The following is a 22,480-nucleotide window of genomic DNA, read 5'->3' as shown; positions in this document are numbered from 1 at the left end:
AGACACCTCCGTGCAGGGCTCAGAGAGCCCAGGAGAAATCCCTGAGCAGGAACATGAGGCTCCTGCCCCTGCTCACAGCTGGGTCCTGCCCTCACGCCCCCGGGGCCCTCGCCCTCTGTGCTGCGAGTGATGAAGTTTTTTTTCCGGATCACATGAGCCAGGATGAAGGGGGAAAATCCTGCCAGGAGCAGAGATGGGCTGCGACTTGAACCCGATCGGGGGGAGATACAGAGCAGCACCTCGAGAGCTATATAAGAATGTGCCAGGCACAGGAGCAAACAGTTGTTCAGGTGAAGGACTCGCATGAATCAGCCATGCATGGGAATGAAGACACTGTTCCAAGGAGGCTCGGGGGCACCAACAGAATCTATTTGTATTTCATCATCGCCACCCTCGTTGCATTGCTCGTCTTTGCATTGGCCACCATCATGGTCCTGGTCGTTCAGAGGACGGTAAGAGGTGTCTTCATTGGAGCTCTTCTCTTCTCTTCTCTTCTCTTCTCTTCTCTTCTCTTCTCTTCTCTTCTCTTCTCTTCTCTTCTCCCTCTCCCTCTCCCTCTCCCTCTCCTCCCCTCCTTTCCAAAATTTACCAGTTGCTCCCTCTGTTATAAATGCACACACACGAATTAGGGGAGAGAAAGATGAAACAAAGAGGGAGAGTAAAGAACTTCAAAACAAGATGACTCCTCTCCATGAGCAGTTTTAATTTCTGGCATGGAATCTCTGCTCTGTAAATGGGAATAGAAAGCTCGTGATCCAAGATGCCAACCAGCCTTTGTCCTGCCTCCTTAGGAGAGATGGAGAGGAGTTCTATCGTGCCTCAGTGTTTGCTCCCTGGTTTTATGTGTCTCCTACTGTTTCTTTGGAGAACAACCACGGTTTGAGATGGTTTGGTCTGGTCTGGTCGTGCCTACCTGTGTTCATCCAAAATAGGGATGAATTCCAGCGCTGGATGTGCCACAGGGCACCTCTGTGTGACCCAGGTGGTGCTGTGGGTGCGTCCTGGCAGATGCAGAGCTCTCCTGATCCACCCAGAGCAGTGGATGGGGGCAAAGCAGCTCATTCCTGCTCTCTGTCCTGTGCTGGGGTGTGATTTTTAATGCACAACTAGAGCTACAGCAAGGAGTGCTGAGGATGTGAGACGAGGTCTCACAAAAACAACAGTTCCCTCAGCCCACAGGCATTATTTCCTTCTTAAAAGAGAGGAGAGCTCTCGAGTGCATCTGGGGTTGGGTGGGGAACCAGTGAGACGGTGACAGAGCAGAGCTACAGGTGGTTGTGGGTATAAAAAGTGCATTTTTAGCCTCACCAGGAGCGTTTCCGTCAACTTCACCAGGGTAAAATGCCAGGTTAGAAGTTTTACAGGCTTCGAAATCTCATTGCAAAAATAGAAGTGCTGAAGTACCTCCACTCCTGTTCATAGAATGAAAGCACCAACAAAAGGCTGCTGGAGGAAACTGGTCATGGAACACAAAATATGGTCCTTTGACTCAATATTTTCTCTCCCTAAATTTACCCTGTGCAATTTGTGTGCACATTACCCAGAAATGAAACCGTGAAGGCTTGACTGATACTTCTTTAAGCTCTACCAGAGAGGAGTCATTTACCTATAATCAGTGTTCTTCCAAAAGAGAAGCAGTTTGAGGGCAGTTAAAGTGAGACATGGGGATTTTTAAGTGATAAATAGTGGCATATTAAGGGAGATCTTTAAAATAACAAGCTGGGTAATTACAGACTTGCCACAGCTTTTCTATATAATGAGGCTTTTATTTGTACTTATTATGAAAGTAAGCAGTAAATTACCTCTCCACCAGGATAAACACAGTTACACCAGTAACACTATCACTGAAAGAGTCAAGGTTTTGACTTAAAAGAGTAATGACACCGTTGCAGATGCTTTGAAAATGAGCTCGGCTGAAGGAGGAAATAGGAAGCTGAGGTGTGTGAGAAACAAATAAAATCAAGCACCAATTTTCCGCTCTGAGGAGAATTTGGCAGTAAAAACCACACACTGTGCTCTTGCTCTCAGGGAGATGCAAGACCCCGAGTTCAGGAGCAGTGTAATCATCCTCCATCCGTGACTGGTTTGGATTTCCAGACCAGGGAACAAGTGTTGACTCTGTGAGACAGAAACATTTCAGCTCCTGGTGGCACCGTCAGGGGAAGGCTGGACACACACTCCTTTGGGAAACACAGCTGTGGTTGGGCTGAACACCTCATAACTTTGGCTTCAGCAGCTCCAGGAAAAGGGACTGGAGAGTTTTGGAGCCCTGTGGATATTGAATCCTGTTGCTGTAGGGATTAGAGCATGATCAAGGTTCAACCAGGCCAAGGGCCGGGTCCTGCACTGTGGCCACAACAACCCCCTGCAGCCCCACGGGCTGGGACAGAGTGGGGGGAGAGCAGCCAGGCAGGAAGGGACCTGGGGGTTTGGATTGACAGGAAGCTGAACATGAGACAGGGGTGCCCAGGTGGCCAAGAGGGCCAAAGGATCCTGGCCTGGATCAGGAACAGTGTGGCAGCAGGAGCAGGGAGGGGATTCTGCCTCTGTGAAGCCACCCCTGGAGTGCTGTGCCCAGTTGTGGCCCCTCAGCTCAGGAAGGACATGGAGGGGCTGGAGCAGGTCCAGAGAAGGGCAACGAGGCTGGGGAAGGGTCTGGAGCACAAGTGCTGTGAGGAGAGGCTGAGGGAGCTGGGGGAGCTCAGCCTGGAGAGGAGGAGGCTCAGGGGAGACCTTCTCACTCTCTGCAACTCCCTGACAGGAGGGGGGAGCCGGGGGGGGGGTCGGGCTCTGCTGCCAGGAACCAGCAGCAGGACAAGAGGGCCCAGCCTGGAGCTGCCCCAGGGCAGGTTTAGGTTGGCCATTGGGAAGAAGTTGTTTGCAGAGAGAGGGATCAGCCCTTGGAATGGGCTGCCCAGGGAGGGGGTGGAGTCCCCGTCCCTGGAGGTGTTGAAGCAGAGCCTGGATGTGGCATCAGTGCCATGGTCTGGGGGACAAGGTGGGGTTGGGTCACAGGTTGGACTCGATGATCTCAGAGGTCTTTTCCAACCCAGTTGATTCTGTGGCTCTGTGATCAATTGACTTAATTTTCTTTGTAATTGCTGAAGAAGGGACCAATTTTTGTGTGATCACCCCCTTGGGATGGTCAGGTTTTCTCTCCAGATGTTCCCAGCTGTGAGTGGTCCTTCACCTCAGGGGCAACTTCACGCCCTCCTTACGCTGAGTAGAGATAGAAGCTTTCCCTCTGCTCAAAGGGGTGTTAGAGGGTTGTAGGGACAACACAGGTGTTGTGACACTTGGGTGCCACAGTATTAAAGGGAGGCTTCTGTTGGCAGCAGATCACACAGCCCCCTGCCCCCATCACAGGTTACAAGTTGGCTGCTCGTGTTCCTTTTTGTGAATCTATACTTGCCTATTTTAGGATGAAGGAGGACAGATTGGAAAAGGAAAATCAAACTGTGTAGAAACGAAGCATTTGCATCACCCACGACCTGGGTGCTCTGCATAAGGGAAACACAAGATGAAAGACCAAATAAAAAAAAAAATCCAACAAAAAAAGGCAACTATGATTCAAAGCTGCTTCTCTGAATTTCTAATACACATTAACACCCCTCCCTCCCATTTTCCAGCACCCCAAGAAATTTCCTTTACGCCTTGTTTTCAAGAAGGGTGGCACAGCACATTAATGTCAGACCTGGGAAGTGTCATTTTTGGAACTAAACTACGTTTTTTGGAATTAATTACACGTGGTGCTGAGGTCAGTTCATTTCCTCAGCTACCATGTGCAGAAACCCTTGGCTTCAGGCCATTCTTGATCTTTCACAAGTGACTTTGTTTTCTTGTGGAACAAGAATAGTCTCTGTAAGGTGGTCTGGAGCCTTCATTTCTCTTCTTAACACTTTTATAGGTGTGTTTAAACCTCCACCCTTCTGCCTGCTGTTGAATATATGTATATATATATATACACATCTCTGTAGGTAATTATGTGTATAGAGAGACAGACACAAAATCAGGGAAAGACAGTGGGACAGAAAGGACTGGAAAAATGTCATTTTAAGACTCACAGACCCCAACAAATCTTGATGTGCTGTGTGAGACACCTGGGCCACCCACCCCCTGAACAAATTCTGTGTGAATGCCAAAAATCCACGATCTGGGTCAGTCCATCAGTGCTCTGGAGTTTGTTCACTTCATATTTTTAACCTAAATCACGTGGGCAAATCTTTTCACCACCATTAAGGCACCTGTGTGGCAGCTGCTGAGTCAGAGCAGGGATTTATATTTGCTGATCTAATCTTGAAGGCTGTTAAAAACATTAAAAAAGTGGCTGTGCCGTGCCCAGGAATCTCCCCTGCAGCCCTCGGTGTGATCCTGCGCTGTCTGTCGGGAATTTCTGTCTGCTCAGAACTAGTTTTGTCCCAGCTGCCCCAAGCGGTGCCTGTTGGCCCCCTCTGGTGGCAACCCCGACAGAAAGGAAAATAAAATAAAATAAAATAAAATAAAATAAAATAAAATAATAATAATAATAATAATAAAATAAAATAAAACCACTGGAAATTGCCCCTCAAAGTAGATTTACCACTCACTGAGCAGGACAGGAAACCACTGACGCATTTTAGAGGAAAACTGCTCTGGTGCAGCTCCTGCTGTGGGTGTTCTGTGCAGGGACAGTCCCCTGTCACTTGGATAGGTTTGGGCAGTGCTGGAAAAACTGATTTTCACACAGAGCTGTTTCCTGTGATGCTCGTCATCAGATCAGCTGTGGAGATGATGCTCTGCTCTCTGCAGTTTCATGTCTGGTGGCTACATTTGCCTCTTGGCACCTCAGGGACACCTACCCGAAGTGCCAGCAGCTCCTTTTCTCCTCAACCAGGGCTGGGGCAGAGAATAGAATCCCAGAATCATTAAGGTTGGATGAGATCTCCAAGATTAAGTCCAACCTGTGTCCAATTCCCACCTTGTCCCCCAGCCCAGAGCACTGAGTGCCACGGCCAGTCCTTCCAGGGGTGGGGACTCCACCACCTCCCTGGGCAGCCCCTTCCAGTGCCTGACCACTCTTCAGTGGAGAAATTCTTCCTCAAGTCGTGATGGTTTGAGGCTGAGCAGAAACACAGGAGAGCCTGGAGGCTTCTTTTCGAACTGAAGAACTTCCTTTGAGGACAGAGGAGCAGGGAGCTGCTCCCCAAGAGCTGCACAGGCTCTTGGAGAACTCTGGACTTAGTTAAGCTGAGCCCAGGCCCATTCTGGGGGGAGTGTGGTTTGGAAGTGTGTTTTCTTGCATTTTCTAGAGGTAGATCCACATCATAGAATCCTAGAATGGTTTGGGTTGGAAGGGACCTTAAAATCATCCAGTTCCACCCCCTGCCACAGGCAGGGACACCTTCCACTAGCCCAGGTTGCTCCAAGCCCTGTCCAACCTGGCCTTGGACACTTCCAGGGATCCAGGGGCAGCCACAGCTTCTCTGGGCAACCTGTGCCAGGGCCTCCCCACCCTCCCAGTGGTCAGAGATGTCTGGTTAGATGAATATTCCCCACTCTGACACAGGAATTCACAAGGACCCTTTAGCAGTCCCACTCGGTCTCAGCCTGAGAAAATTCCTTGTAAAATGATTAAGAGAAGCAAGAATGAAATTGCTTTCACTGACAACCGATTATTTTCTCTAATAGAGCAAACTCATATTATTCTGCTTGCTGAGTGAAGACTGAGATCCTTCCTCATCAGCACCCAGATCACTCCAGACAGGGTAAAATTCATTGTCAGGAATTATTTCTGAGCTGCCACTGTAGAATGTAATCTATTTGGGCTCCCACTGGGTGATTTTTTGCATTCCAAACAACAGCATTACATGCAACATTTCTGCTGTTAGAAAAGACAGAAGTAATGCCAGTAATATTTCAAAGGAAGTTCTGAAGTTTTATTTCAATCTCTACTCAGTTGTCACGAAAATAAATTGCATTAGTGCTGGTTTTACTTGCTGGGAGACTTCCCAGGGGAGAGCACAATAAATTAGTGCCTTTTAATTTTGTTTCTGTTGCCCTGACTACAAAACAGGCTGTGGGACATCACCCTTGTCCCTCACACCAGCTCTGAGGGAGGTTTGCAAGGTGACCACCTCACTGGTGGCAATGTCTCAATTGCTTTGCCAAACACTTGTCTATTAAATGATTTAATGCAGTGTAATCTCGTTGGGGACAGAGCATCCCCTTCCTGTTATGTAAAAATTCCTTTTATTATCCACAGAGGGCAGAAATGCTCATATGTTACATTGAAAAATAACAGTTCCCTGTGCCCTGAGCGTGTGTGAGAGGGGCAGCCCAGAGCAGGGGGCAAAGAAAGGTGCTGAGAGGTTCTGGCAGAGGGTCCTTGGGAGGATTTTCAGCCAAAACTCTTCTCAGTCCCCGATGTGTGCACAGGATCTGTGAGGGTTTTTGAGGGAGGATGTGGGGTAGGGGACAAAAAGCTTGGAGACACTTGGTTTTTCAAATTATATCTCTCAGTTTCTGTTCATCTCCTACCCAGCAGCTTTCCTGCACAGCTTAGGAAGGTCACCTGGAGAAATCCTGTCTCGACAGGTAACTCTGCCCGTTCCTTACTTAGGCGTGGGAGGAGAAAAATGAACAAATGACTTTTTACAGATATCTAATTTACTGGAGAACCACGGAGTCATTTAAATTGGAAAAGAGCTCCAACATCATCGAGTCCAAGCGTTAACCCAGCACTGCCAAGCCCACCTGGATGCACCTCTGCAGGACACAGAATTTGGCATTAGACCAAAGCATTGCTTTGCTGGGAGCAGACACAGCTCTACGCTTCAGCAGGGTTGAGAACATGGTCACATTAGGCCAAACTCTAATTAAAACTATTCCTAAATACTTAAGACTAAAACATGAAGTACCACAAACAGCCCCAACATGACTTCTCTCACTGTTCAACCATCTTCCTTCTCCCCACACCACCTGCTATTCAATTCACACACAGAAATGAAGTGCTTTTGTTGTAAGACCACTGGGGATGAAATTGTTTCCCGTGATGTGCCTCATTTCTTCCAGGAGATATCAGATGTTCTGTTAAAGTTGGTATCAGGTTCCCAGATTTCTTCTTCTTGGACATGCTGGTGGGAACAGGCTCTCCAGGGGAAGTGAGCACAGCACCAAATCTGAGAGAGCTCAAGGAGCAGCTGGAAGATGTTCTCAGTCAGATGGTTTAATTTTAGGTAGTCCTGTTAGGAGCAGGGATTTGGTCTTGATGATCCTTATGGGTCCCTTCCACCTCCAAACATTCTGTAGATCTGTGGTAAGCTGGACTTAGCCTGGTTAGTCCCCACAGTTAGTTTATACCCGGGTAAGAGGAGCTGTTTTAGCCTCGGTACCAAAATCCCGGTGGGATCAGTTGGTGTGTGCGAGTGAAAGGATGTGACACAGAGTTTCCAGCACTGAGGAACTCTCAGGGTCTTTCCTCAGCTCTTGGGAGAACTTTTTGCTCCTGGAGGGCATCGATGGAGGTTTCTGAGCTGTCAGGGACTTCACTTGTGTGGAATAACATGCAAGCAAGCACAGCCCTCAGGGTCCTGTGTCTGGGTGGCAGAGCTGTGATGAATCAGAGGCAAGACCTCAGAGGAATCCTGCTGCATTCCAGCCTTGGAGCTTGTTTCCTGGGAAGTTCTCATGTAATGCTGATTGAGGACAATCTCCTGCACCATTTTGACCCCTGGTTTTACATCCCAGCAAGAAGTAGGAGCAGAGGTGGGGCAGGACAACGTTGTCATGCTCAGACCTTTGGGGACTTTAGTTATCACCCAGCCTTGTCTTCCCGGGGACAAACTCTGGCTCTTCAGGGTGTCCATCCCACTCTGACCACTCCATGGAGGTTTTCAGGGCTTGTTCCTCTGAAGCAGCCCCAACAGAACCCACACACATTTCTTACTGCCCTAAGAGAATCACTGGCTGCATCAGAAACGTTAGGAAACATTCTATGTGAGAAAAACATGTTAGAAAAACAGATCTGCGGTGAGGGAAACGTTTGAGATCCACTTTTAAGGCAGTGTTGCACTTGAACATGGATATGCCCTGCTCCCAGAATAACCATTCCTTCTCTTTATTCTCTTTCAGGCACCTGATCCTGCCATGGAGGGCATCAAAAACCCCATCAGGACGGGTAAGACACCTAAACAATACATGTGATTTGACTAATCTCTAATGCAAATACCACCCGGGGCCACGAATAAGCCAATTGTGCACATCTTAACATTTCACATTAAGTGTCCTCTTGGTGAAGAGCCAAAGTAGTGGGAAAAAAAAATAAAACTAATAAGAAAAAAGCTTTCAAATTACTCAGTACATCCAGAAGCCAGTGCATGGCTGAGGAAATAACAAATATATGTGAATGTGCCCTGGAGGAGCCTTTTTGCCAGATGATGTGAAGATCACTGTGACTTTTAGGTCTTATTTTAAGGGCTGCTCTTACACGTGTGTGTTGTGTCCATGTCTTCACAAGGCAGGGGGGAAAATGTGTTGCCAAATATTTCAGAACAACTGAAACTCCTCCTGTGCTCCCTCTGGCCTGGAGCAGTCCCGTGTTTCCTGCTGGTCTGTGGGGCAAAGGGAGATCCAGAAGGGACAAATGTTCTTACAGCACCAAAAGGCACAAGCAAGGAATTGAAACAGGCAGAGTGTGAGCACAGGGAACCCAAAATAGGAAAAAAACTGCCTAGCAGAGACAGTGTACCATGGGTTTGCTTTTGCTGAGTGTAAATCAGGAGGAGAACTATTTATTGCACTTACATTGGCTGCCTGGGTACACGGCTCTTAGCACCAAGGATTTGAGTTCTTGCAAATATAAGTTCATGTTCAGACCCAGAGGAGGGGAGATACCATTGTCTTCTGCTACAGATGGGAAAAATGAAGCCCAGTGTTCATCTAGAAACGGTGCAGAATGGGAGATTAAAGGTCACTTGGCTTGTTCAGCTGGAGAAGAGGAGACTGAGGTGGGACCTCACCGGGGTCTGCAGCTCCTCCTGAGGGGCAGCTCTGATCTGTGCTCCTTGTGAGCAGGGACAGGATCCAGGGAACGGCTGGAGCTGTGTCAGGGCAGGGTCCTGTTGGATCTGAGGAAAAGGTTCTTCCCCCAGAGGGTGGTTGGCACTGACCAGGCTCCCCAGGGCAGTGGGCACAGCACCAAGGCTGCCAGAGCTCCAGGAGGATTTGGACAAGGCTCTGAGGGACAGGGTGGGATTGTTGGGGTGTCTGTGCAGGATCAGGAGCTGGACTGGATGATCCTGGTGGGTCCCTCCATCTCAGGATATTCTGTGATTATATGATTCTAATTAGCAGAAGTTCAAGGTCCAGAGAGTCCCAATAAGAACCTTTTCTGCAGCATTTGGGCAACGCTTACTCTATTTTGGATAATTTTTGAATACTTGGCTCTCCCATACTGGACTTGTTTCCTAGCCCAGGGGGCAATTTCCTGAGGCCCCCTCACAGGGAGCTCTGTCATCTGCTGCCAGGCATCACCTCCTGACCACTAATCAAGGAGCTGTGACAAGTGCTGCAAGGTCCTACCCAGAAACAGAGGTAGAAGAAACATTGCAGGAGGGGGACTGTGCTGAGGCTGAAGCTGCTGTGGATTTAGATTTGGATGTCTCTCTACCCAGGTGTTGATAATGTGGCTTGAATGTATTTTGTGCCCAAGTTGTTCAAACCAGAGCTTTGAAACCCGGTGTTGTTAAAATGGGCAAGTTAAAAAACCAGAACTGCCCAGTTGCCAACTGGGTGCTCAGCCTGGCACCAGCCCTGGGTTGGTACCTGCTGATGCCAAACATCTCAGAGATGCTGGTGGGGGATGCAGGACTGCACTCCATCCCTGGGAGTGTCCAAGACCAGGTTGGACAGGGCTTGGAGCAAGATGAGTTAGTGGAAGGTGTCCCTGCCTGTGGCAGGGGGTGGAACTGGATGATCTTCCAGGTCCCTTCCAACCCAAACCAGTTTGGGATTCTGTGATGCTCCAGTTCTATGGTGGGACCAGCTGGGGTTCACTCAGGCAGAGACTGAAATGCCAACAGGCACAAATCCAGACCCAGCTACAACTCTGAATTAATTTGTTCTTATCAAAGCAGGAAAACACAATGATTTCATTGAGATTTCCAACAGGATTATGTCCTATTGTTAGCTAAACACCAGCGGGCACTAAAGCAGATTTATGGGAGGTTTAAGGCCCTGACTCAGCTGTCAGCCCTCAATGGATGGGCCTGCAGGAATCTGCAAGCACAAGCTGAGAGCGATGCAATGTCAGCTAATTAAATGTTTGTGTGAAAAATGGCATCAGTCTCCTCAAATCCTCCGTGCCACTGTCAGGAGAGCACCTGAGCAACAGGGGGGAAGAATGAAATCCATCACCCACTAAATGGTGGTGAAATGTTCTCTGTGGAATTGTTCCTCTGTAGAAACTCATCCCCAGTTTGTAAATATTGGATCATATTTTAATATGGGCCAGAGGGGTGTTGTGATTTGGTTCATTTTTTTAGAGAGAGAACCAAGTCACAGAGAAATTTATGACCTGCAGACTCTGGAGAGGCTCAGCCCTCATCATCTCCTTGTTGTCCTCTCCAAGCCCCCCATGAATCCTGGCCTGATGGCTTTTCTTGTTATTTGAACTGCAAAGATTTGGTACTTAAATCTCTCCTCATTTGCAAAAGGAAAAAACCTGCAGGTACATATCCACAAACACACTTTACAGGTATTTTTGTCTGGCAGTAAGATCCATTTGCAGATGATGGAGAGACCAGGAAAGGAAATCCATCACCCCATTCATAGTTTCAATGGGAAATAGGTTCCCAAATCAAAATCTGGCTCTGAGAAATTAATATAATACAGGTGACAATCACATACTTGATACCACAGAGTAAATCAGGCTGAAACTAGTGAACCAAGAAGCCTTTTAGGATTTGCAGCAATATCTCAGAGGGCACCTCGGGCTTCTGCAATTAAATCTGATCTCTTCCAATTTGGAATTCTCCCAGTGCAACACTCTGGGAAGAGGCTGAGGGAGCTGGGGGGGCTCAGCCTGGAGAAAAGGAGGCTCAGGGGGGACCTTCTGGCTCTGCAACCCCCTGACAGGAGGGGGGAGCCGGGGGGGGGATCAGGCTCTGCTCCCAGGGAACAAGGGACAGGAGGAGAGGGAACGGTCTCAGGCTGTGCCAGGGGAGGATCAGGTTGGACATCAGGAGGAATTTCTTCCTGGAAAGGGGTGTCAGGCACTGGAAGGGGCTGCCCAGGGAGGTGGTGGAGTCCCCACCCCTGGAGGTGTCCATGGAATGACAGGACGTGGCACTCAGAGCTTTGGACTGGGGGACAAGGTGGGGACCAGGCACAGGCTGGGCTTAATGGTCTGGGAGGGCTTTTCCAACCTCAGTGATTCTGGGATTCCATGATGACACTGCAGGTCATCAGTCACTAATCCCATGACAGAGGGTTCTTCAGAAACGGATATTTCACCCTTAGACCATAAAGATTTTTGCCTTCTCCCCCTCAGCAATGTGTCTGTGTGCACATGGGTGGCACTGTCTGAGGTCTGTCTGCTCTGGGAAGGTCAGGGCAGGGGAGTTCTGTCTCTCACCTTTAAAAATTCGGGCAAGCCTGGGCTTGCACATGATGGAAAGAGAGCACAGGCAGGAAACTGCAGCCACACACATTCCAGTTAGTCATAATGGAAGCTGGTTGCTTGTTTAATTGATAATGAGATGATTGGTATTGCTCAAAATGCTAAATGTTAGATCTTACCTCCCATCAATACTTAAAACACAAGTTATAGATGGAGATATGTATATATATATATAAAAAAGTAGCTCATGGCATTGTGTGACCTGTGCTACACTGATGAGCATGTTAGAGATTTGAATAGTTTTGGCCTTAAACATAAGTTATTGATGGATATATATATATGTGTGTATATATATATATGTATACATATGTTTATATGTATGTATATATATATGTGTACATATATGTGTGTGTATATATATGTATATATATGTTTATATGTTTATATGTATGTATATATATGTGTGTGTTATATATGTGTGTATATATATATATGAATAGCTCATGACATTTTGTGACCTGTGCTACACTGAGTATGTTAGAGATTTGAACAGTTTTTGTCTTAAACACAAGTTATAGATTAATATATATATGTCATAATGTCATGAGCTATTTTTATATATATATATATATACATATATATATACACATATAAATAGCTCATGACATTATGTGACCTGTGCTACACTGAGCATGTTAGAGACTTGAACAATTTTGGCCTTAAACTCTAGAAGTTTTGCAGTGGTCAGTTGTGCAGTGATGAATTCATAAGATATTCCTCCTAAATTTGGGGGGAAAAAAGGGATATTTCTTTAGTTTATGCTTTTGGGAAGGAGGGGAAATTGGCAGCTGAGTTCAGTCCCCTTTCAGTGCTCAGGAGCAGTGACACCCTTGGGCTCTCGAGGACCAAAGGACTTGGTGTGTGGGTGCCAGACACAGCCAGGAGCAGAGCCCAGCCCTGTCCCTGAGCCCAGGAGGGGATGTCACCCAGCTGGAATTGTCACGGCATCGTGGGCTGGGACAGTCCTTCAGCACCAGCCAGTGCTGTTTGCAGGGCACTGAGCTGGGAGGAGGGTGCTGAAGGTACAGGGACTTCAGAGAGTGGCTGCTGAGAAATGAAATTAGGCAAATTCTGCTAGCTCTGGCGTGCTGACAGAGATGGATGATGTTCCCTTGCCTAATTTTATAAGCATTTAAATCCATGGGGGTTGCAGAGGAACTGAAAGCTGCTTGTTGCCTCCTTGTTCTTCTTTACTTCCCAAACCATATCCAGGTTTTTGACCTGCTCTTGTGCCTGCCACACTCAGCCTCCAGCCAGCTGTGGTGCCATCCAAAGGGCACTGGAATGTCACAGCAAGGGGGACCAGGACACCCTTCAGAACCCCCATCTGAGGGGCTTTCCATGTCTGTGTAGCAACACTTTCCATGCTGAGATGCCACTTTCAGCTCTCAGTTTGTGCCCTTTGGTGGCACTCCTGTCACACCCATCTCAGAGTGGGGAAACAGAGGCAGCCAGCAGGGAGGAGAGTTTTCCAGGCAGAGTCACATCCTCGTGGACCTGCCTGGACCAGCCCATCCATCCACCTGTCCCAAACCTGTTCTTCCTGGCTGGACAAGGTGCTGCTGTGTTTTGATGAGACTCCTTCCAATTTGCACCTCAGGGGGAAATCCTGAGGGTTCAGTGAGGCTGCAGCTCCCATTTCCCAGCCCTGCTGTGCATCCCTTTGGCTTGGGGAAGAAAAGCTGCATTAAGCTCATGGAAATAGCCTGGCCCTTTTTCTCACCCTCTGGTTGCTCATCCTGTGGTAAGAAGGGTCAGGGAGACAAAAATGAGTTGTCACCTGCTTCTTTAGGGCAAAACAGCTTAAGTGGCCTTGCTTGAAGCAGATGATCTCCAGCTTCTGTGCATCACACACAAAAGTAGGGTGGTCTCCTTGGTACTTAGTCCCAAATGTGGCTTTGTCTTTCCTCCTCCTCACAGTATTTTTAAGCTCCTATAATCCTATTGATTTCGGAGGGATTACTCCTGATTTACACTGTGAACAGTGCAAAGCCAATTAGGTGATGTGATCGAACACATCCATCGATCACTCCTGAAACTCTGCTAATTTCAGCCTCTCTTGGCTTGAACTGAAATGTTTCAGATGAAAGAATTAACTTGAGAAATAAAAAAAAAACAGTTATAAGCTGCTTCAGCAGAGCAAGAACCAGAACTGCCTTCATAAAATGATTTTTTTTTTCATCACTTGCCTTCTGACAAACACAGAATAAATGGTTTAAATTTGCTGACACCAATAAATGTGAGCACAGCTTTGGAAATGCAAAGTGCAGCCAGGTCTGTGAGGGGAGATCTCTGGAGATGCCACAAACACCCTGAGACAGCTCAGGACTGGCCAAGCCCGGGGCAGCTCCAGGCTGGTTGTGGGCAGGCTCAGCACTTTGCCTGCTCTGCAGATGTTGCAGCTTCCAAAGTCTGCTTGTGCAGCAGGGGATTTTCAGCTTTATAGGGTAAACCCCCTAAATGCCACTGAGTTTCTGCAAAGAATTCTCTCCCTTCTGGCAGGACACGTGGTGTGAGTGAGCTCAGGGTGCTGACTCTGCGTTACCAAGGACTTGCTAACACTGTAACAGCTTCAGTTTGAAATAAAGGCCAGAAGGGTTCTCTCCCATCCTTTGCCCTATCTCCCCATCTCTGCAGTGCCTGTGCCCTCACCAAAACACTATATTGACATGACTAACACTGGGAAAGTAGGGTTTGTTTTTTCTTTGGGGATTTCCAGCCTGTTGAAGGGACTTTGGTGCATGGCTTACTCATTGTTGGAGCACTGTGAGCTCCTGCTTTCCCCAAAAGTATTTCAACCATGAAATCAGAGAAAGATTGCAATTTTTTCAATATATCCACAGCTTCCTTCTTCAACAGAGAATGCAAAGGGTGCAATGCACACACAAACACACTCTGAGAGGGGACTTGTGTGGGAGCAGCTTCTCCCTGATTTATCCATCCTCCTGACCAAGTCTCCATTAGAAATCAGGCTGTACAGTTACTGTGAGAGTTTGGAGATTTTAATCTTTTTATTACCCTTAGTTTCAGAAATCCTACAAAACTTGTGCTTATTGTCTCAGTCTGCATTTAATAGACAGCTTTTTGTTAGAATGATTGAATCACAGAATATCCTGAGTGGGAAGGGACCCACAAGGATCATCAAAGTCCAGCTCCTGACCCTGCACAGACACCCCAACAATCCCACCCTGGCCCTCAGAGCCTTGTCCAAACCCTCCTGGAGCTCTGGCAGCCTTGGGGCTGTGCCCACTGCCCTGGGGAGCCTGGTCAGTGCCAACCACCCTCTGGGGGAAGAACCTTTCCCTGAGATCCAACCTGACCCTGCCCTGACACAGCTCCAGCAGTTCCTTGGGTCCTGTCACTGCTCACCCAGAGCAGAAATCGGAGCTGCCCCTCGGGAGGAGCTGCAGACCCTGAAGGGACACCTTCCACTAGCCCCAAGCCCCGTCCAACCTGACCTTGAGCACTCCCAGGGATGGATATTCAGTGCCTTTAACTGAGCGTTCAGCACGGTGAGAGGAGGAAAAGCTCACAGAGAGGAAATGGAAAGGGGGAATGTGGCCGGAAAGGACGTGAAATGCAAGGGCAAGTGGTGGAGAGCGGGGTCCAGGGTGCACGAGCTGGGTCACCGGGATGCAGCGCCGGGACACAGAAGCTGGAAAATCGGGATATGGTGCTGGGACGCAGGAGCTGGGTTACTGGGATGCGGTGCCGGGGTGCAGGGAATGGGGTGCCGGGATGCGGTGCCGGGATGCAGGGGATGGAACACCGGGATGCGGCGCCGGGATGCGGAGCCCTTGGCAGCCCTGCGGTGCGATCGGCGCCGGCTGCAGTGCCGGGCGCGGCCGTGGGATGGAGCCATGCCCGCATTCCGTGGGATGGAGCCGTCCCCGCATCCCGTGGGATGGAGCCGTCCCCGCATCCCGTGGGCTGTTCTCGTCCCCCCGCGGCTCCACCGGGGCAGCCCCGGCGCCTCCCCGTCCCGGCGCTTTGGATTTGGGGGCATTCCCGTGACACAGGGGCTGGCTGTGGCCAGACCCTGCCCTCGGGTTGGGCAGCAGCAGCTTTCGGGTCCCCAGTGCCCAGAGAAGCTGTGGCTGCCCCATCCCTGGGAGTGTCCAAGGCCAGGTTGGACGGGACTTGGAGCAACCTGGGCTGGTGGAAGGTGTCCCTGCCCATGGCAAGGGGAGGGACTGGATGGGCTTTAAAGTTTCTTCAACCAAACGAGTCTGTGATTCTATGAACAATCCCACCTAAAGCCCCGGTGAAATCCACATTTTGACCATGAGAGAACAGAGCAACATTCCAAATCACCCAAAGAGCCATTTTCAGAAGTATGTTCCAGTTAAATGTTTAAAAGCTTCCTGTAATTGCACCATAAAAAGAATTTGGTTAAATTAAGCTTACCTGCACATAATTTGTAATTAATATAACCGTAGAATCCCAGAATGGTTTGGGTTGGAAGGGACCTCAAAAATCACCTCATTCCACCCCCTGCCCTGGGTAGGGACACCTTCCACCAGCCCAGGTTGCTCCAAACCCCGTCCAACCTGGCCTTGAACACTTGCAGGGATGGGGCAGCTACAGCTTCTCTGGGCAACCTGGGCCAGAGCCTCCCCACCCTCGTTGTAAAAAATCTTCATCCTTACATCTAATCCAAATTGAGCCTCTTTTAGTTGAAAAGTTTTACCTCTATTTGTAAGAAGGAGAATAAGAAATCTAATTTGTTTGGCTGAGAGCTGCAATCTGCCAGAGCTTTGAAATGTTACAGATTTACCAATCGAGTTACACTGCTGTGAATTCCCCCGTGCAGATCAGATATTATCAGCCAAGGAGTAAGAACCAGCTCCTCCCTGCTGCTCCAGCTGCTGCTGTGCAGTTTGTCCTTAGCACAGACAGAGCAAATAACTGGGGTACCAAATGCTGATGGCACTTTACAGTACAAAAAAAAAGAAAAAACAAAAACAAACCCACAAAATAAAACCCACTAATGATCACTTAATCTGTTGTTTCCTTCAGGGAACACCTTTGAAGACTATTCCAGAATCCTACAGCATGTTCCAGCCAAGGGAGCTGCTGCCTACATGAGAGGTCAGTGAAGGGCAAGAGCTGGCTCAAGACCTGCTCCTGTTACTCAAACTGGGTTTAGTGATAAATAGTTTTGCTGGCTAAATGGGCATTTTATAGGAAAATAAATCCTTTGCTTTCCTGGAACGTGGGTTTGGTTGGCAAACCCCTATCTGATCCTATAAACATTTTTGAATTTGACTTTAAAAATAAAGAGCTATGTTCTGAGCACACACATGAATATAAATCTCCATTATTTCCTTTCAAATACCAAGTGGGAAATAATGGAGATGTACATTCAAGCATCTCCCTGGCTTGGATTTCCTGAGGGCTGCTTAAGTCCTTGGAAGTTTTTAACTCCCCATTTCCATGTGTGACTTCCCAGCTGCCTGGCTTTTTCTTGGAGTTTCCTGCAGGGAATTACTGAACAGGGATCTCCTTTTCCCAGCCAACACTCTGCTGGAAGTCACCTCGGGCTGCATTCAAGTCACTGGAGCTCTTGTTAACACCACTCTGCTTTCCTTTCCAGTGTCCAGCCCAGGGAACAGTTCCAAGCTGAGCCTGGTGGAGAAGGGGATTTGTGATGACATCCAGTGCAGGAACGAAGAGCTGGTGATAAATGAACAAGGTGTCTACTTGATCTACTGCCACTTGAACTTCCACCTCCCCAACTGTTCCAAAAGCCCCACTGACCTCAAGATAGAGCTCCTCGTGAACGACAGGGTGGACAGGCAGACATTGTCCACGTGGTGTGAGTCAGAAATGTGCCAGGGGAAGGCTTTTAAGACCTTGTTCCAGCTCCATTTGACACACCTGAAGGTGAAGGACCGAATATCAGTGGCACTTAACCATCCTCAGTTCTTGAATGAAGATTCCCTTCCCAACGAGAACGTCCTGGGGGTGCTGAAGTACAGTGACGATGAGATGTGAGCAGCTCCCTGACTTCCCACCCTGCTCTGAACATCAGTAGCCTGCTTTTACTAGGCAACACACCTTGGTTTTAAATGTCCTGTCTTGCCTCAGCCCCAGGGGAAACAAGGAACTTTGTGAGTGTCCCAGAAAAAAAAAAAACAAACTAAACAAAACACTGCAAGAGCCACAGCTGGCAAAGCTCCTGTGCTTTGGATCCAAGTGGGATTGTTGGACTATCCAGAAACAACCCAAGGGTTCCTCCAACCACTCTGTGTAAATGCAGGTTAAAACTCAACCAGGTTATGGGGAGAATAAGCAATATGGAGACTTTTAGGGTAGGAGGCTGTTGGCTGTGCTGAGGAAATTCGGAATGGAGCAGTATTTTGACCTGGCCTTTCAAAAAAAAACCCTAGCAGTCAAAGCTTGTAATCAAGGCTTTCTTTACAAACCACAACTCTGGAGTAGATTTATGGATAGATTGGATGACAGCAAAGGTGATGAAAGCATTGACTCTTGGGCTGGCAGCTGAAACTCTGGGACAGGACATGGGAAACATGGGATTTACAGGATATTTCTGTGCTGTGTTCTGCTGTGGACTTTATGCAATTTACTTCAAGTGTCCTCCTTTTCCCTATTTATCCATCTTTCCTATTTAAATATAAAGCTCTTCGGGACAGAGACTTTGTCCATGCACAGTGCTCAGGCTCTGTTCTCACCTGGGGTTTTTAGACCTTTTCGTACCAAACATTAAAGTAACAATCGAGTTGCAAATCCAGCAAATAGCAAAGTTTGTTGTGATACATTTTCCTCGAATCCTGCCCTGCCTGTCTGACAGTTCCTGTGCGACCCAGACCACACTGGGCTGTAAACACACCTCCAGCACTTGCTGAAAAGCCAAGAGTCAGGTCTGAGGTCCAGACTTTCCCAAATTTTGGACTGGCCTCAGCTGAGAGCTGTGGTGTTTGGCAGCCCAGGGGATGGATGGTGTTTGAGCTCTTTAACTTACTGGAAAGTTCAGATAATACAGGATAAAAGAGGAATCTCGGGCTCTCTTATTCCATGAATTGCAGCAACACAGACATTTATTTGAAATCTAATTGTTACGGTGTGGGGAGGGAAGGGACCAAAACTTTACTGAATCTGGTATCAATTCACTCTTTCCTCTCTTCCTTTCATCTCTGAGACTCCACTGAGGTCTATATTCACCATTATGCAAGTTTTTCCCCTTGCCTAGCTGACATTTGTTACATGACTAGAGCTTGGCAAACTCTTCCTGTCAAAACATTTACTCATGGATTTAGTTTCTGGCTTCAGAAACCCAGTGGTTTATTACTCAGCCTGAGTTGATGTTGTCGAGTGATGTAGCTCAGATTGTGTGAACACACTCAAATTATTCTTCACAGTAGTAATTTGTTACTTGTGTTATGTCACCAGGAACTGAGGGTGCACATTAATGAGGTTTTGTCTCGTCGACCAGGTGACTCCAAAATACACAAGGCACTTTCTAAAGGTCAGGAGTAACTGATCTGATTCATTGCTAGAGATTATCTACTTTCTGTTTTGAAAAACAATGATGCAAAAAAAACACAAACTCCTTTTGTTGTTAATGGTTGTGGGGCAGGGAAAAAAGAGAAAAGAAAAGAAAACTAAATCCAAGAAAAATGAAAACAGGGATTTCGTTTCCTTTTCTTTCTTTTTGCCTTAACAAAAAGAAATTTATTTTTATAAGAGTCAGCTTGCCCTGCCTGTGACTTTATAACCTCCACTGGGATCTCCTCACCTTCTGGACTCTATAAATCTCTCGTGTCTCTGAATAGGGTTTTTAACCTCTATTTGCCTCCACTTTGATCCACATAACTGATTTGCAGAGAAGTTTAAGCCAGCCTGGCTGTGGGAACTCACAGCTCCTGAGTATAGAAAAGGCAGCTAATGAATGAAAATATGAATTTACTCACACCTCCCATAGCCCTGCTTTTCTTGAAGGCTTTGAATCGAAAGAGAAAGAGCATTCTTTGCAAAATAAAGAGGCTCTCTGCATAGGATGATTTTATTCTATTATTTTGCCAGATGGAGGAAACCCTGACAAAGCAGTGCTAAGCTCCTCAGCCCCAGGCTTTTTAATACCACGGGATAAAGCAATCTGGCCTCTACTCCGTTGCCTCTGAGAAATAAGAATAAATTAGAGCCACAAAGAGAGCCCATTAATAGTGCCCAATTTCCCCAGCAGTTATAGAAATGTTAAATAGCTTTCACTGAAGCAAGGCAGGCCCTGAGCCAGGCCTTGGTTTCTGACAGACTCTGAGTCACTTCTTTCTGTCATCCTTTTTTCCTTCCTTTTTTTTTTCCCTAAGTTTTTTGAAGCAGGAAATTTTTAACAATCCTGTGCTTAAAAAAAAAAATAATAACTCCAGGCTGGTCCTTCCCAAAATGATGTGTCTCTTCAGCAATATCAGGAGCAATTCCCTGTGGGATCTGTCCCCCCTCTGCAGTAGGAGGGTCCTCACCCTGCTGAGGAGCATCTTCTGAGGAACCAGCCCTGCTCTGGTTCCCCATCACGGGGCTCAGCCTGGAGAAAAGAGGGATACTGAAAGCACTGAAGTCATGGAGAAACTGTAAAAATTCCTCCCCTTGCCCTCAGATGAGCAAATGTGGGGATTTCTGTGCCTGTGCTCCATCACTAACTCGACCAGGCACAGGGAGCAGCAGCAACAACCTCACAGCAACAAACCTCCTCTCTTGAGGTTTTCTGGCCCCTCCCAGACACTGAGAAAGTTGCACTTTTAAACTGATATCTGATTGGCTAAGGGGCATTTTTAGGAGTTATTTATAATCTTGGTTGATAGGGAAAAAATGCTTAATTCTGTTAATTGCTATAGAAAATGTTAATAGGAACTTTCACAGCAGCCGAGCTGATGGAACACAGTTCCAGCCCAGCTCACCCGGGGGCAGCAAACCAAAATCTGATCGAGTTTAACATCAGAGATTACAGAGCTGGGAAGGCTTTGAAACCAGGATTGCAATTAGATTTCTCAAGGCTGGATGGCACCTCCCGTGAAATTGGCCCCAACCCAAACTCCTCAAAGCTCACATCGGAAAATTAGGCCATGGCTTATCTGACACGGATTTGTTTTCACTGAGGGACTTTCACATTCACTCCTGGTTTTGTTTTTCTTTTCTTTTCTTTGGCCCAAGGGGAAAATATTGCAGTCATTTAGGGAGAAATCCCTTATTGCTCCAGAGGACAACCCTGCTACCTAAAAATGCACAGCAATCCCTATTTAAAGATCCCACTTGGATCAATAGTGCATTGACCTTCTGCAGGGCAACTGCCTGACTCTGCACTCCTCTCATCCACCCAGAGTCCTCTGAAGAAAAAACAGCACTTTGCAAAATCCTTTGGATAGTCCAATTGCTCATGCTCTTAAAATAATATTATTATTCATAATTTTATTAGATAAAACAACTCCAAGCAGCTCTGCTGTTTTCGAGCACCCTGTCCCGAAGATAAAGTAAAAAAGGGAATACTCAACACGAATGACCAACCAAAAAAAACCAAAATAAATAAGAAGCCTTTGCTTTTTGGGACCTTCAGCTGGGCCTTGCTTACTCACAGGTCTTGAAAAACTGGAAGTGATACAACTTGTGTCTGGTGTGAGCAGCAAGGGAAAACCTCAAAGCAAAGGCAGCTTCTGAAGGGAGAATAACTGAAAAAATGCAAATTCTGGTGAGCAACACTTGTGGCAGCCGGAGCTGCACTTGGTGACCTCAAAACCTCTCCCAGCCTTGGCTTTTTACAGCTATAATAGACTCAATTTTAAGACAGCATGATGGAATCTGAGGATGCAGGGCTTGGAAAAATGTTTTGGAAGAGCACTTTTTGCAGCCACACATGGAGTCACCACCCCCCAACTGGGGGGACTCAGCTGAAGTGGTTTAAACTCCCAATTTCTTTTTTTTAGGAGCTTGAAGAACTGGGGTGGAGGAGGGTAGAGCCCAAAGAAGGACAGTCTGAAATTCAGGTGTTTCCAAGGAGAGTGGTGGTTGTGAGATCCCAAAACCTGACATTTCCAGCAGGGATAGAGCCCCTGGAATTCCGTGGGATCCCTGCAGGCAGCAGCCACCGGCTCTGTTGTAAGGGGAGGGAGCCAAGTCATCAGTTTTCCCTGAGCTGACATATCCTGCACTATTAACATACCACTTCCCTTCATGTCAACAGCAGCTAAATTTAGGCTCCCTAATTCCCTCTAATAGCCAGTGTGAAACAGGAACCTCCAGGTGAGTCAGAGCACCCAAAATAGCTGCCCGGAAAAGACAAACTCAGCTGCTCTGGGAGCCTTCACTCCATCCTGTCACCGGGTCCTCAGTCCCAACAGCTTCATTCAACTCAAGAGATAAAGAAGAGATTATTTAATATGGGGATTGATAATTTATGGACAATTTCTACTGATAATTTATGGACAGTTTCTGCAGCTCTCCAGGGAGTGCTGCCCATGCTTGGAGGCTGTGTGAGGCCCAGGGGAAGCCCACAGCTCTCCAGGATAACATGTTCATAAAATAAAACACAAGAGAGCCCTGAGCAAGTTGTTATATTTATGGACACAAAAGAATAAGATTTATGGACACAAAAGAATAAGATTTGCCAGCCTAGGTCATTTTTAGTCCCACCTATTCCTTGGTCTTGTCCAGACCTGATAGAAGGAGAGCCACGTTTTGGAATTCAGCACCAATTCAGTCCTTGAAGTCACTTTTGAGGTGAATGTTTTCTCATCTAAAACTGTTTAGTAAATATTCAACATTTTTTCTTTCCTTCAGTTTCCAGGTTTTCAATTTCCTGGTTTTTCTATC

General features: G+C 47.3%; 1 protein-coding gene across 1 annotated transcript; it reads left to right on the top strand.

Annotated features, from left to right (window-relative positions):
• Window positions 1-257: 257 nt before the first annotated feature.
• Window positions 258-17,772, top strand: LOC113969801 (tumor necrosis factor ligand superfamily member 8-like). The gene is made up of 4 exons (XM_027687978.1): window positions 258-452; window positions 8,110-8,155; window positions 16,676-16,747; window positions 17,253-17,772. Exons 1-4 carry the CDS (start codon window positions 258-260, stop codon window positions 17,651-17,653), a joined length of 714 nt encoding a protein of 237 aa, XP_027543779.1. The 3' UTR covers window positions 17,654-17,772.
• Window positions 17,773-22,480: the final 4,708 nt, after the last annotated feature.

The sequence above is a fragment of the Neopelma chrysocephalum genome, unplaced genomic scaffold (assembly GCF_003984885.1).
Source record: "Neopelma chrysocephalum unplaced genomic scaffold, ASM398488v2 Primary Assembly neopelma1_74, whole genome shotgun sequence".
Classification (NCBI taxonomy): Eukaryota; Metazoa; Chordata; class Aves; order Passeriformes; family Pipridae; genus Neopelma; species Neopelma chrysocephalum.
The sequence above is the reverse complement of the archived record's forward strand: the minus strand, read 5'-3'. Positions and strand labels throughout refer to the sequence as shown.

What these genes read in the sequence shown, in the direction of transcription:
- LOC113969801 (XM_027687978.1), top strand. Translation starts at nt 258, where the DNA reads ATGTGCCAGGCACAGGAGCAAACAGTTGTTCAGGTGAAGGACTCGCAT. An exon ending in TCCTGGTCGTTCAGAGGACG is followed by an intron (nt 453 to 8,109) that starts GTAAGAGGTGTC and finishes ATTCTCTTTCAG; the next exon opens with GCACCTGATCCTGCCATGGA. An exon ending in AGCTGCTGCCTACATGAGAG is followed by an intron (nt 16,748 to 17,252) that starts GTCAGTGAAGGG and finishes TTTCCTTTCCAG; the next exon opens with TGTCCAGCCCAGGGAACAGT.